General features: G+C 56.0%; 6 protein-coding genes across 6 annotated transcripts; 4 read left to right on the top strand and 2 right to left on the bottom strand.

The window, feature by feature from the left end:
- Window positions 1-423: 423 nt before the first annotated feature.
- BO95DRAFT_510977 (uncharacterized protein) lies at window positions 424-1,845 on the top strand (the record flags this gene model as incomplete). The annotated part of the gene is made up of 5 exons (XM_025591397.1): window positions 424-693; window positions 766-833; window positions 917-1,290; window positions 1,358-1,422; window positions 1,502-1,845. The coding sequence occupies exons 1-5, from the start codon at window positions 495-497 to the stop codon at window positions 1,843-1,845; spliced, it is 1,050 nt and encodes a 349-aa protein (XP_025446940.1). The 5' UTR covers window positions 424-494.
- A 454-nt stretch (window positions 1,846-2,299) lies between these two features.
- Window positions 2,300-4,051, top strand: BO95DRAFT_500914 (acetyl-CoA synthetase-like protein; the record flags this gene model as incomplete). The annotated part of the gene is made up of 2 exons (XM_025590992.1): window positions 2,300-2,611; window positions 2,690-4,051. 2 exons carry the CDS (start codon window positions 2,300-2,302, stop codon window positions 4,049-4,051), a joined length of 1,674 nt encoding a protein of 557 aa, XP_025446941.1.
- An 807-nt stretch (window positions 4,052-4,858) lies between these two features.
- Window positions 4,859-6,663, bottom strand: cbhC (putative cellobiohydrolase; the record flags this gene model as incomplete). The annotated part of the gene is made up of 5 exons (XM_025590993.1): window positions 4,859-4,903; window positions 4,969-5,210; window positions 5,263-5,520; window positions 5,731-6,465; window positions 6,519-6,663. 5 exons carry the CDS (start codon window positions 6,661-6,663, stop codon window positions 4,859-4,861), a joined length of 1,425 nt encoding a protein of 474 aa, XP_025446942.1.
- Window positions 6,664-7,835: 1,172 nt separating this feature from the next.
- On the bottom strand, window positions 7,836-9,104 carry BO95DRAFT_510978 (Zn(II)2Cys6 transcription factor domain-containing protein; the record flags this gene model as incomplete). Its single annotated transcript, XM_025591398.1, has 2 exons — window positions 7,836-8,975; window positions 9,036-9,104. The coding sequence occupies 2 exons, from the start codon at window positions 9,102-9,104 to the stop codon at window positions 7,836-7,838; spliced, it is 1,209 nt and encodes a 402-aa protein (XP_025446943.1).
- Window positions 9,105-9,612: 508 nt separating this feature from the next.
- On the top strand, window positions 9,613-10,698 carry BO95DRAFT_478873 (RTA1 domain-containing protein; the record flags this gene model as incomplete). The annotated part of the gene is made up of 3 exons (XM_025590064.1): window positions 9,613-10,336; window positions 10,402-10,476; window positions 10,524-10,698. The coding sequence occupies exons 1-3, from the start codon at window positions 9,630-9,632 to the stop codon at window positions 10,696-10,698; spliced, it is 957 nt and encodes a 318-aa protein (XP_025446944.1). The 5' UTR covers window positions 9,613-9,629.
- Window positions 10,699-13,132: 2,434 nt separating this feature from the next.
- Window positions 13,133-14,058, top strand: BO95DRAFT_478874 (uncharacterized protein; the record flags this gene model as incomplete). The annotated part of the gene is made up of 2 exons (XM_025590065.1): window positions 13,133-13,665; window positions 13,729-14,058. The coding sequence occupies exons 1-2, from the start codon at window positions 13,138-13,140 to the stop codon at window positions 14,056-14,058; spliced, it is 858 nt and encodes a 285-aa protein (XP_025446945.1). The 5' UTR covers window positions 13,133-13,137.
- Window positions 14,059-14,300: the final 242 nt, after the last annotated feature.

Consider the following 14,300-nt stretch of genomic DNA (forward strand, 5'->3'; position numbering starts at 1 on the left):
AGTCCGCCTTGGCCCCAACCATGGGTCCAATTGGGTCCAACTGGGCCCATTGAGGGGCTCCGTTCCGTGCCGTGCCATTCGCGGGTCTGTCCGACTTGACCGGATTCCCTCTAACGCAGAAACCCTTAGCTGCAGGGGCCAGTCCGTCACTGCAATTCAAGTCTGTTGGACTGACTTATCCTGAGTAACTTGGGGGCCGGACAACAAGGCGAACAATCAGGGCCCACTATTGGTGCATTGAGGGGGCCGAAGTCAGAGACCCCGGTAATCTGCACATCAGACAATGGAACGTGGGAAGACAGGGTAAGATAGTAGGTAGGTAGACATTCTGCACATTTTCCCTCCCCCCCCATCTTTTGCTTATCCCCCCCCTCTCCTCTCCCATCTCCTCTCTCTTTCTCTTCTCTTTGCATTCTGTGGTCTGTTCAACTTTCGGTACTTTCTGTGCCTTGGTCACCTGGGTCATTTTGGTCGTCTTGACCACCACGACCACCATGACCACTGCCTCGCTCAACCAGAGCGCCCAGAGCCAGACCCTGGGCGCCATCATCCCCTTTGCCGTCCTATCCATTATCGCCGTTGTTCTCCGTTTGCTGGCCAAATCTCTGACCCGGCTGCGATATGGCCTGGATGACTATTTAATAATTGTGGGATTGGCCTGCTCGCTGGGTTGCTTCAGTCTTTCCACCATCAGTCGGTTGCCCTCTTATTTACGATTATTCTGGAACCCTAGATGTGCCCTGGATACTGACAAGCAGGACACAGTGGTTGCATTGGGATCGGGTCGTCACCTGGCGGTCGTGCCCACAGGGAACATCCACAAGTACCTCAAGGTTCGTTTATGCGCCTCTTCACTCTCTATCCTGCTCGCGTGCAGTGCAGTCACTCATCCCTTTTCGGGCGCATCCGCGTGTAGTGCATGTATGCCTATCAGATGATCTACACCGCGACCATCCTCTCCGTCAAACTGTCCATCCTCACCTACTACGTCCGCATCTTCCAGATCCGCCCCTTCCGCATCGCCGTCTATGTCGTCGGCAGTCTGGTCGTCGCCTGGGCCGTCATTGTGTGGTTCATCTCCATTTTCTCCTGCCGCCCGCTGAACGGCTTCTGGGACAAGTCGGTGCCGGCCACCTGCGTCAGCAGCAAGGCCTTCTACGTCGGAAACGCGGTCCCCAACATCTGCACCGATGTGATGATCTTGATCCTGCCCCTGCGCATGGTCTGGGGGCTGCAGACCACCCGCATCCAGAAGGTCACTCTGTCGGCTATCTTTCTCCTGGGGGGCTTGTGGGTTCCCTCCCCCGTGTTTTGCTGCTTCGAAGTGGAACTCAATGCTAACGAATCGGTCGACTAGTGTGGTGGTATGCAGTTGCATTCGACTATCCACCCAGTTCAAAGTCGATGACCCGGATTTCACCTGTAAGTCTAGTTCTGGTGGTCGCAAAGAGGGGAAAAAAGAGAACCACGGGACGGTAGTCGCTTACGCACCACCCTACAGGGGCCATGAACGGCACCGTGATCTGGACCTCGCTGGAGGTCTCCTTTGGCGTCATCTCCGCCTGCCTGCCCACCATGCGTCCCATCGTCCGCTGGGCAATGCGAAAATTGAACATCGAAGCCACAGACACGTCCAAATCCTCCCAGCGCTATTTCCCCTCCAACCACGTCACCGCGCGGGGATTCGAGACGCTGTCCGGGTCAGGGGGCGAGCCCCAGACGCATCAATTACACACCACCGCAGTGCGCAGTAACAGTCGGACGGAGAGCAATAATGGAGAGGAGCTGTTGCTGGGGCAGATTCAGGTCAAAAATGAGGTCCGATTCGAGGCCGAGTCGGTATAGCGCTGGCGGAGTTAAGTGTGTTTCTGTGTATTGTAGATATTTTGCATCATGTGGGATCTAAGGGCGCTCTGGTCTGCTTTCTCTATTGACACTGTAGTCTGTTCACGCGTAAGCGGGATGGTGGACTAAGTTGCAGACGTTTCTGACGCCCTCAGCGGCTCCGTAGACCTTCCGCCCGGAGAGGCGTGTCAACCCGCATACTAGCTATATTAATGGCTCCCATTATATGATGCCAATGGGATAGGAGTGGGGCAATGAATGTGGCTTTGAGCCGCCTGATAAAAGCTGGCCCCTCTTCTGTTAGCCCACGGCCTATAAATTGCTCAACACCCCCCCCTTCCTCTCCCCCCTCAGTATCTCTTCGTAGTCAATCAATTGCCTCAATTAGGCTCCATCCTCACTCTGTTCCATTGTGATCTGCACATCACATACCTTTACTACTTCCGTTCCTCCCATGGCCCTCCCTGTATCTCACTACTTCTCGCAGCGATGGCACACGACCCCGCTGCCGCGCCTGATCGATGAACTCGCCGAACTTTGTCCGAACCACCCTATGGTCTCCCTACCGCGCAACAAGGACCGGCCAGATGAAGGATACCGTGACTACAGCCTTCAGGAGTTCTCCAGTGCGGTGAATCGCGCCGCGTGGTGGATTGAGCAGCACCTGGGACGCGCTCCGACCCGCTGGGCCACCCTGCATTATGTGGCTCCCCAAGACCTGTCGTACTTCATTATCACGTTGGCCGCAGTTAAAACAGGATATCAGGTAAGCTGACACAGACGCAGACATATCTTCTCGCTAGGGCACATCTTCGGAAATCACCAACTCTAACGGCCCACGCAGACCCTGACTTGTCACCCCAGCGCAGACGTCGACACGCATCTGTCGCTCATGGAGCACACTGACTGCCAGCTCCTGCTGTATCCCCCCAGCCCACACACGTCGGCGATGCAGAAGGTCAACGCCATTCGGGCCTTCAAGTCCGGGCTGACCGCTCTCGTCACCCCACCGCTGGAGGAGTGGCTGGCCGCCGAGGGCGCCCCGACTCCCGTGTACGCCTTCACGCCAACATTGGCAGAAGTGCTGCACGATCCCTTCACCATCATTCACAGCTCGGCCTCGACGGGGCCTGCCAAGCCCATAGTCTTCACCCATGCCACTGTCTACCTGCAGCCGGTGGGGTTTCAGAAGCTGCTGGATCCCAGTCTGATCAACTACGAGCAGTGGCGCGGCCAGCGCGTCGGCGTGCTGACGCCCCTCTCCATCGCCGCGGGCCTGTTCCCCTTCCTAGGCATGAACTTCTGCTTCGATCTGACCTTGGTGCTGCCCGGCGTGACAACTGGGCCTGGTCCTTCCATGACCGCAACGCTGATGGACCAGCTTCTACAACACGGCGACGTCTTTGCCTGTATTACGGGACCCAAGACCCTCCCCGAGACGTGCGCTAACCCGGCCTACGCCGACAACTTACGCCGCGTGCGCCAGCTCGCCATCGTCGGGGCTCCCTGCCCGCCGTACCTGGCCTCCCAGGTCACCGCGCACACCCAGATCACCCACATCTACGGCTCGTCCGAGTCTGGCACACTGCCCGCCGAGGTGCTGCCCGACCCGGCCGACTGGGCCTATTTGAAGCTGAGTCCAGATGTGCCGCACGAGTACCGCCCCGTGTGCGGGCCCTACCACGAGCTGGTGCTGTTGCGACGTCCCGACGCGCCCGCCCAGCCCGTCTTCGCCATGTTCCGCGACTGTGACGAGTATCCCATGGGCGACCTGTTCGCCCGGCATCCCTCGCAACCAGATTACTGGCGCTACTGTGGCCGCCGCGCGGATCTCGTGGGCTCTCCGCCGCGTCGCTTCCTGCCCCGCGACATGGAGTGGGTGCTGGAGGCCCATCCCGCCGTCCGCTGGGCCCTAATTGCCGAGGAGCGCCACGGTGGCCTTGCCCTGCTGCTGGACCTCCACCCCGACGCGCAACGTGTGTGTCCTCCGACTACAGATATCTGGGACACTCTCCAGCTGCTGCTCGACCAGGCCAACGCGCTGTGTCCCATCCCCGCCGCCCTCCGCCGAGATCTTGTCGTCTTCACCGACCCGTCCCGGCCCCTGCCACTCAGCGTCAAAGGGAACCCGCAGCGCGCCCGCTCTCTCGAGCTCTACCGGTCGGATATCGAGGCCGTGTTCGGTTCGGATGAGAGTCATTACTAAATGGTGCTCTCCCGGCACTCCTGCGATGTGTGCTGTGTAACCGACCAGGGGTGTGTGTGGTATTAGGCCTTTTCATCCCCGCAGGAATGCACGAAATTGGCCTATGCGTCCTTGCGTCTTGCTCCTCTGGGTGCCATAATGCAAAGTTGTAGAAGAGATGCGGATGCCCTGGCGCTCCTCAATGGTGATACGATTCAAGTACTTTAGACTGGAAAATGACAACATACTTCCACTATCGCTCCATCTCTTCTCAGCTCAATGAACGCGGGTGGCCATTTCCTGCATTTGGCGGAACTCATCTCCGCTCTCATGGCGTAGGGCATTGCAGTCAGGGGTATCTCGTCTTCGTTCATGGTAGCTCTTCTTGTACCCCAACAACAATCTCATAGTATCTATTATTTCCGCCCCGCATTGGGGTAGCTTGAAGGTAACCTTGATTACCCATCCACAAGCTTCTATATATGGCGACTACTTTATCCTAGTCTAAGCTGTGCTTCTTTCGAGCAAAATTCTGCCGGAACCGGGCGTTCCACGAGTCTCTCTTGCTGCTACTCCCCAGGAACACGACGCAATACCGTGCTCTTCGAAGACACATCTAACACTATCAGTACAGCGCAGATTTCAGGCGGCAGATATGCTTCAGGCTGCAACGTATCTTCATTGTTAACCTTAGCTACTATGGCCCTGCTGAGTCCTACAGCTACTGATTTTCCCAAGCATACAAGCAGACCATACAACCTATGCTCGCTGTAGACACCGTAACGCTCTGCCCGACTCATCCAACAGTCCAATTTCCTCCCTCCGGTTCTAGAAAGCCGGATTGGCGTTCGAGAGCAGTTGCACGAAGTAGGCCTGCCACCACCCCCTCCGTTAGTCCACTACACCCAATCGAGACGTTGAAAACATAGGACACATACCTGGAACCAGGTCCCCGCCTCCGGCGCCGGCTGCAAGGCATCGCTGTACCCGCAGTGGGCGTCATAGCGGGTCGCTGAGCTATCGGAGGTGCCGTCGCTCTCGCCGCCGGGCTTGACCCAGACGAAGGCGTCGACGAGCGCGTCGCCCGTGTTGGTGGTCGGGCGCACACCGAACCCCGTGTTGATGACGTTGCACCAGTCGCCCCAGGCTTGTTGGCCGGTGGGCTGTTTGCCGTTGCGGCCTGGTTTTGGGATCCGTTAGCTTTGCCAGTGGGGGTGTGGGTGGGGGCATACCAGTGTCGACGATGAAGTGGGCGTTGAAGCCCTGCGCTGACAGGAGCGGGGCGATCGCGTTGATGTACTGCTGCTCGTCGCAGACGCTGTTGCCCTGGGTGTACGACGGGCAGGAGGAGATGGTGAAGGCGTTGTAGTTGGCGACATTCGTGGCCAGCCCGCGCACTGCGGCGGGCGAGCTGGCGTTCTTGTACACGCTCGCGTACAGGTTGGCGGCTGGTTGCTGGTTCGCGGGCCAGCCGAGCCAGCCGGCGTGTCCTGTAGTTTGGTTAGATTGTAGCGAATGAAATGGGAGGACATTTACTGGGAAGTTGAAAGAAAAGGGGGGTCTGGGGGTTCTCCCCCAGGACGCTCTAGGAGGAGGAATAAGGGATTGCCGAGTGAATCAAGGGAGCATTTGCTGGGAAGCTGAAAGAAAGGGGGGTCTGGGGGTTCTCCCCCAGGACGCCTTCAGATAAGGCAACTCACCGGCATCAAGATACATGGCCACGTTGGGAAGGTTCAGCTGCTCCAAGGCATAGTTGGTGCATTCGAGGTAGGCGCTCTGAGCGTTGGCACATTTGGCCACATTGAGGTTGGTCACCAGGTTGGCCAGACTGTCGGGCTCGATCACCAGAATGGTGTGCACATCCGAATACTGCACCAGGACCTTGCGGATGGAGTCGATGTAGGCCTTGTAGTTGGCCACACCGTTGTTGGCAATGGAGTACTCGCCGTTGCTGGCCAGCGCAGCGCAGTCGCGGTCCGGGAGGTCGTAGACCACAAACTGGCCGGCGATGGGGGGGTTGGCTCCCGCTGCGTTCTGGGCTTTGATGTCGGCCAGGTAGGTGGCCATTGTCGGCACCTTGGCAGCCACGTCCAGCCAGACGAAAGAGGGCACCTTGGCTGCGGCTGTGGCTGCTGCTTGGAGCGAGGAAAGTGTCCCCGTGAGGGATGGGATAGCCAGGGAGGCCACTTCGGAGGAGTAGTAGGGGTTCACGTAGAGCTGGTACCCACTGAACGGGTTGCCGCTCGCGCTGGCCGTGGTTGTAGCCGTGGTTGTAGCCGTGGTTGTTGAGGCGGTACTGGTTGAGGTTTTAGTGGTAGACGTCTGGGAAGCAGAAGGCTTGCTAGTCGTCGTCGTCGTCGCCCCAGCGGTGGTCGTAGTTGTCTTCAAGGTGGTGGAAGTGGCGCTGCCTGCTGCTGGTGTACACTGAGCGTAGTCTAAAGGCCATGGTCACTCAACTGCCAGATTTTCAGATTCACAGAGCACCTACATTCATTCACGGTGGAGCATGTTGCTCCCGCCACGCAACTGGTGAGTCCGGAGTAGCCCTGACCACCACATTGTCCATAGAGGGTTTGCTGAGCTTGGATTGCGTATGGCAGCAGCGCCGCCGCGACCGACAGTGCATAACGCATTTTGAAACGCGACACAAAAGTTCTCCAAGGTAGCAGGAAAGATAGAGGACGATTTGTGCTCGATTGCTCTCACGGCCTCTTCCAGTGGACGGAGACGAGCAAAACTTTATATGTCATACCCACGGGCCCACGGATAAACTGCCGCGCTGCCCTGGGACGCACCGCCGTCTTCCGTGTCCATTCCAACTCTTGGTTCTGGAAGATGAGGCTTGTCGAAGTGACAGGGGAAATGAGATGGGTCGATGCTTACCCGAGGAAGCCCTACTCCGTTCTGAAAGGGGATAGAGTGCTGTCGGTAATCTATTCCCTGTCCCAATCACTCATGCAGTGCAAGTATGCCCAGAAGGCCAAGCCAGCAGAACCAAACCAACCATCGGACACCATCGGTGGGTGGCGCTGAGACAACCCCAAATCGGCGCGGAGAGCACGCAGAGGGATCACGGGTGCCTGAAGAAAGCTGCGTGTAACCCCACATTTCGGCACTTGCAAGTGATGGAATACGCAGGGTCTGTGGGGATTAGCCTGACGGCGTGACGGCCCGTTCAGCCTGTATTTCTTGTGGTTTCACTAATTGCATGCAGGTACAGCAGCCGCATGGATTCCATTTAGCCGGAATTGCTCGGTAAAAGAGCTCGGCCAAGGACTAGTCCACAGGTGCTCAACTTCATTCCTGGGCTTGCCCACCCACCTGGACTTCTTGTTATATGCTCACTAGATTCTTTCTGATTTGGTTGGTGAACTCGCCTTGCCTATACTCGCGGCTTCTGACAGTCGCATTTTGGCTTAGCCGAAGCGGTAGCCCCGAGTTAGCCCTAAGCAGCTCTGTCGGTAATCTAGTGATTCTTACCTTACAGTGTAATCACCCGGCTGATTCCATGCAACGGTTAGAATACAAATCTTCCAAGATACAGCGGTCGTAGAAGAAATCAGAAATCAACGGGTGGTTGTATTCGCCTGTAGACTGCATTCAATGACCCATTTCGAACGCATGCGAGGAATAGACGCGTCTTGGAGCAAGCCCTATCACTGTACCCTAGGCTGAGCCCTACGGTTGTCCTAACGACATGACCTTGTCTGTCTTCTCAGTAGGAGAAAGAGTCGAAACGAAGGACTCGTCATCATCACATTGTACAATTCTATGTATTACGCTCGGCTTCTCGCCAGTAGCTTGATTAGTCCGTGCAGTTCGCACTTTCGTTTTTCTGGTGGCTGCTCCCCCCGCTGCCTTTCAAGGACACGATCTTCCTGCAACACCCCTCCCAGCCCAGCCGATCTCTCTGCGTCGCCGTGAGCGCCCTTTCTGCTGCCGTGAGAACACTGCTCGACCAGCCCTTCATCCACCAGTGGTCCTGCTCATAGTATTGCAGCAGCAGAGCATAGTGAATGAACACCCGGAGTGCCACGGGCTCGTGGCGTCGCAGCCGCGCCCAGTACTCCTCGGAGACGTTCGCGGGCCACGCGGCAACGAGACGCGTATTCTGCGGCCCTGTCACTGGATTATAGGCCTTGTAGACTACCGTCTGAAGGTGTGAGATGGCGTTGTGGTAGATCAGGTCGTCGAGCGCTATCGTATGCAGGTCGTCGAAAAGCTCGTGGATATCAGACCAGGTTGAGGGTTCGGGGGAAGAGGCGGCAGGGTGCGTCTGCTGTGGACGGATCCCCACGATTTGCCCCACGGGACGGTCCAGAATGGTCTCCTGGTGCAGTAGGAAGAGGGCCTTGCATCCACGGATGAGACCGAGCGAGTCAATGATCTCGTCTAGCGTGAGCGCATCGTTGGCGGCGATTGGGGCAGCGAAGGCCCAGACGATAAGCAGCATGGCAAAGGTGAAGGGGCCATCGTGGCCGGGCGACAGGCTCGCAAGCTGGGTGTTGAAAAGTTGCAGGCCGAGACTGTGGTGGTGCAGCGCGCGCACGTGGTAGGTGTCATTGCTGGTTGGTGTATGAGGTGAGCTGGTGGTGGTGATTGCAAGGTGGAGAGCCGCCACGGCGAGCAGGCCGTGCATCAGCATAGGGTTGGACCCGGCTTCGAAGGGGATGTGTCTTTGCCAGACATGCAGGTTACTGGGGCCATCAAATAGGGAGAGGGCTGTTATGGCGGTGAAATGGTTCATTAGCACCAGATCGAGTGAGTCGAATAGGGGTGGGGAGGCATCATTGGTTGGTGTTGGTGGTGGTCGTGGCTGTGGCTGTGGCTGTGGTTGTGGTTGAGGTTGTGGTTGTGGGGATACAGGGATATGGGTTTGGTCTTGGTAGAGGCAGGGGCATTGAGCCCGCACACAGTTGAAACAAGCAGGGCGTGTCTCATCGCACTAAGTGGCTTAGTTAGTAGTGAAGTAATGAAAGTACAGTCTTTGACCAGGCTGACGTACCTTGACGCGGCGACGCCTGCACTGAAGACAGCCATTGCGGGACTTCCGATGGAAGCGTTTGGCAGGCATGCTGGGGTAAAACAGGTACAGTACGGAGAAGAAGAGAAATGTTCAGCCGGAATACCGAAGGATTCCATCTCGGGCCTATGATCTTCCGATGTGTACTGTACGGTAAGGTATGTATCTGTCTGTCTCCGGGTACTTTGCCACTGCATGATGGTATAGCTTCAACTACTGGAAATGGTGTCCAAACCGGGACCAGGTCCCCTCTGAGGCAACTGGGAAGTTAGTAGGTGCAATTCCTACTAACTATAAGCGATCTGGTACCCATGGAGATAGATGAATCGAACCTATCAGAAGGCGTGCCGCCACGGGCCTTGAACGATAAACGATAAACGAGGAACGAGGAACGAGGAACGCGGAACGAGGAACGAATCTTAATCCCGATTGACTCCACCAACTACACACGATCATGCTTCCAATTTTAGTAACAGGATCTATCGCAAGAGGAAAGCTCTGCATTGCGTCTGGATTAAGCTTAAATATACCCTTGCGCACCCCCTAGCGTGAGCCGAATCAATCCCAGCCTCAGCCATGGACAACTGCACCAGCGTCACTCCAGCCTGCCCTGTCTCGGCCACAACATTGGGCTACTATCCCAACCTAGGCGGCAACATCTTCCTGCTGCTCGTCTTCGCCATCTGCGCTCTGGCCCAGATCTACCTGGGCTTCCGCTACCGAGTGCGCCTCTACTCCGCCCTGGTCTTTCTGGGATGTGCAGGCGAGGTGGTCGGCTATATCGGCCGCCTCATGCTCCACGCCAACCCCTGGAGCAACGGGGGCTTCATCATCCAGACCCTCTTACTCATTGTCTCCCCTTCCTTCCTCGCCGCCGCGCTCTACCTCACCGTCAAGACCATCGTGCTCACCTGCGGTCCCCAATTCTCCCTCCTCAACCCGAAGCTCTACACCTGGTTGTTTATCATCTGCGACGCGATTGGCTTCTGCACCCAGTTGGCCGGTGGCGGGCTCCAGGCGACCGCGGCGAACGGCAAGGGGTTGGAGAGCACGGTACGCGTGGGGACGAACATCATGATTGCCGGTATTGCCTTCCAGGCGGCCACGATGGCGGTGTGTGGGGTGTTGACGATCGATTATGCACGGAAAGCGTATCTGCATCGGAGACAGCAGGCCACTTATAACCCTCTCTCATGGACGTCGGTGAGCCATAGCGGGTTTGCGGGGTTTGCGGGGTGTCAGACGGTGGCTTTTGTGACAATCTTGATTCGGTGCATCTACAGGTGTGTCCTGTCTATATGGTCTTGAAACTTTGACCCATGTCAAATCACCAGCTAACATTGCTCAGAATACCCGAGATGGCAGGCGGATGGGGAAATCCAATGATGCAAGATGAGACCAAGTTTATGGTTTTGGACGGGACGTAAGTGGCGCCAATCGATTGACAAATTGCGTTTCTTGTGCTAACAGAGTTAGGATCAGTATGGTGGCTATTGGTGCGATTCTCATGACCCTTGCGTTTCCGGGATTCTTTCTCCCTGCGATCAGCAGTCGCCATGCTCGTGGCCAGCATCAGAAGACTGGCAGCCGGGTTACGGAGGAGGGATTGGAGCTGACCAAGGGCGCGGATGGCAGGAGTTGGTAGGGGTCGTGGGTGTCATCGAGCGATACAAACAATCCTTTGCTATGATTTGTGCATGGTTGCGATTTCTATCACTGAAAGGTTTTATGTTCCAGTGGAGTGTCAGTCAGTTATAATGGATTCAAAATCAGACGGGCAATCTCAGAGAACACGACGGATAATCCGAGCACTGGGAGGTCGAGGCAGCATCGAGCCGGTCCTGCAGGTCAAGTGCAATGTCTTGAATCATGTAGGCCGCGAGTATGTGTGGCATTTGGAGAGTCGATACACCAGTGGTACGCGTCTTCAACTGTAACGTTAGTCGAGACGCCGCATACTCCGGCTTCGGCAAGCCACCCGCGCAGGGCCTAGTGCTCGATACCTCAGGTTCCTACAGAATATAGTGTACGGACAGAGTACTGGCTACTGCAGTCATGGCATTCGGCCTAGCAAAAGAGCATCCCGATCGCAATCTGGGGAGTTGAAAACAGTACAGCCGGTCTGCAGTGGCTCCTCCAGGTTTTTAGTACATAAAAGGCATGTTCTCGGGCGGTATTTCTTCTACCTGCCTCTCAGACTGACAAACGTTTTCCAAAAGCAAAGCAGGGTCTGGGGTCGTGCCATCCGCTCGCGGAGTCCAAATCAATACCTCAAACCAAGACCAAATCCCATCCTCCGAGTTGTTGCACCATCTTTGGTCATGCCCGATACTCTCAGATTGAACGACTGTGCATTCCGCTGGTAGCGACGCGGGACAAGGTTAGGCACAGTCCAGCTGTGAAACTTTCGATGAGCGCCGGTCTGGTGGTATCACTATTTCATGCGTTCGACTACTGCAAGGCCGGAGATTGTTCGGGGCCCGTGAGGATAACATCCCTGCTTAGGATGTAGGGTTGGTACTGTTGGCGTGAATCCTGCAGTCGTGCATTCGATGATTGTCTGGATTGAGAGGCTGGTATTTTCACACCACGCTCACGAATCGCTCGCTCGATGACGGATGGGACATCTTCGTCGTCGTGGGATACCACACCATGATAGATGCACGAATAGTGGAGGGGGCTTTGCATGCCACGGATACATCTGGGGGACTTCAATTGCCCGTGGAAGAAGGCCTCGCTGTAGAAAGAGAACCGGTGGAGAAGATGTACTGGAATGTGCGTGGCCGGGCGCGATGTGATCGAGGCAGACCTGGACGAGGAGCTGGAGGATGAGGATGATAATCGCGAGCGACATGTATGGGACAACGAGTCATTTTTTAGTCAGTAGCTTGGTGACACTAGACACTACTTGCTTGGAAGGTGAGGTCGTTCTCATGTTCTTGAGCTGCATCGGCGGCTTAACTTCGATGGAGACTTGTCGACTGTTTCAATGCATATATATACATATATATATCCTGCCAACTCCGTCCAGAGAGTATAGAATAGCAAAAGATCAAGCAAAAAAACATACAACAGAAGGGATTCGCTGGTGGTCACCCGCCCAACTACTAACCTCCCGGCGTGTGGCTTAAGTACGGCTGAGCGGACGGGAAGCCCTGTTTGCCACACCCTGTGGTCGTATGTGCTGCAATGTCAGCTGTCTTGTTTTATATCCAACAGCGGAACTTTGTTTTACAAACACGAAGTTAGAAAACAAATACCAGCACTTCAATATCAATTTGGAACACATTCGAATGGCCCTCTACAGTTATCGTCCCGCTTGGCAACAAGGCATTCTAGTCTTAATTGTATATTGATATACAATATATATGCCTCGGAATAAGGTAACACACGGCGTGATCATAGTTTATCATTCTATCTTGTGCCTGCGTTAGGCGACCTGCTTATGATGAGACCCGGACAATCCTCGTTGCTTGTTGTCAAGCCACCTCCTATCTGTTTCTTCATGTCTCAATGCGTATGGTCTACTGATCTCGGCTGGAGGTACACACTCCTTGCTGTTGTATAGGATTAAATCTATAAATCAGGATTACTAAATCATAGAAAAAAACAAACACACACCAAAAAGAAAAAAAGGACTCGCGCGGCATCAATACAACAACTATAGTCAGCACCACCTAAGCCTCCACCACATCCCCGACCAGAGGAAACCCCTTAGGGGCTTTGATTCTGATCTCCTAGTTGAATTCGGTGCAGCTCCTGCCCGGGGTCAAGGTGAGAAGGTCGGCGGTCCGAGTGGAAGCCGCCATGGGGCTCAACCTCGACAATCACGGGATGCAGCTGTATCGGGGGACTGGAAATGGCCGACATTGCAGTCGAGGCGACGTTCAACCCGGGTTTTCAGCGGCGCGCTTCGTCTCGCTTCCATCAATGACCTCCGAAGCAGGTCGGGATTCCCGGGCCTGTCTCTCTGCCTTCTTCTTGGACTCCTTTGGCTGATAACGCCCTAGTGTCAATACCCGCTTCTGTGAAGGCAATCCTGCCGATTCCTATCTCCCCGTCCTCGTTCTAAATCCTTGCCCTGATGTCGCCGGTCATCCTCTGCCCGGACGTGCCAGCGCTGTTCCGCATCACGCGCAACAACATCGGGCACAGCGAGAAAGCCGCGAACCCCGTCATCCCGACCCCGACCCAGGGGTTACGGGCCCATCATGGTGATAGCGACCTACAGACAGATCGATCCCCGGCCTTCATGTGCGGCGATTTGGAGGTCTTCGGCATCCGCTGGGCGATCTACACCCGGGTCGACCGGAACGGCTCCGTCGTCGACCTGAATCAGCAGACGGCCCCGGGCCCCGTGGGCTGCCGCTTCGACCTGCGCGCCGAACGTTCCAACTCCTCTCTCACTCACCATCTGCACATCGACCTGAGCGCCTTCCCCACGCCCGTCAGCGCAGTCATCCACGACCAGCTCCTCGTTGTCCACCTCGGGAAGGCCCAGATCCACCTCAACCTGGCCACCTCGTGGATGGCCGAGAACCCCTACTTCGACGGCGAGCTGCAGGCCACCGCGCGTGTGCTGGGCGTGGAGGTGAAGCTGCACTCCTTCCGGGTGCGGCTGTCGGCCCACGAACTGCGCAGCCTCGAGTAAATCGTCCGCTTCGTGGTGTTTCAGTTCCAACGCCGCGGGCTGTCGCTCTTCCAGGAGACGCTGGGAAACAAGACGCTCGAGACAGTCATGAAGTTCCTCCGCGAGGTATTTGGGAAGCTCGTCGCGGACGACTCGGTGTTTATCCGGGCGGTCACCCAGATCGCCGGCGGCTCAATGAAAGTCAAGGTGATGAAGACCCTCCTGAACGTCCGCCGGGGCGCCCGCGAGGATGCCACATCCATGGTCAAACAGTTGGAGTTGCCGGAGAACGAGGCGGCGCTGCTGCTGGGCCAGGTGCTGTTGACGGTGGAGAATCTCATGCAAAATTTTCTCGTGGCGTCGCTCAGGGATTAGCAATCGGATTTAAGTCGACGAGATTAATCCAAACCCGAGTGGAGTAATAACCTTAGCGTATCCAGTATCTGACAACCTGGCAAAGGTACAATATAGTGATCATACCCCAATTGGCACCATATATCTGCAGCCAGTGCCTGGCTACGGCACGTATCAAGACGTTACGAAAACTATAGAGAGGCTCAAAGTTCGTCCTCCAAGTTCACAAAATATAGATTAAGGGAATGTAAATTAGGATTTAT

This window comes from Aspergillus brunneoviolaceus (assembly GCF_003184695.1).
Source record: "Aspergillus brunneoviolaceus CBS 621.78 unplaced genomic scaffold BO95scaffold_5, whole genome shotgun sequence".
In the NCBI taxonomy this organism is placed as follows: domain Eukaryota; kingdom Fungi; phylum Ascomycota; class Eurotiomycetes; order Eurotiales; family Aspergillaceae; genus Aspergillus; species Aspergillus brunneoviolaceus.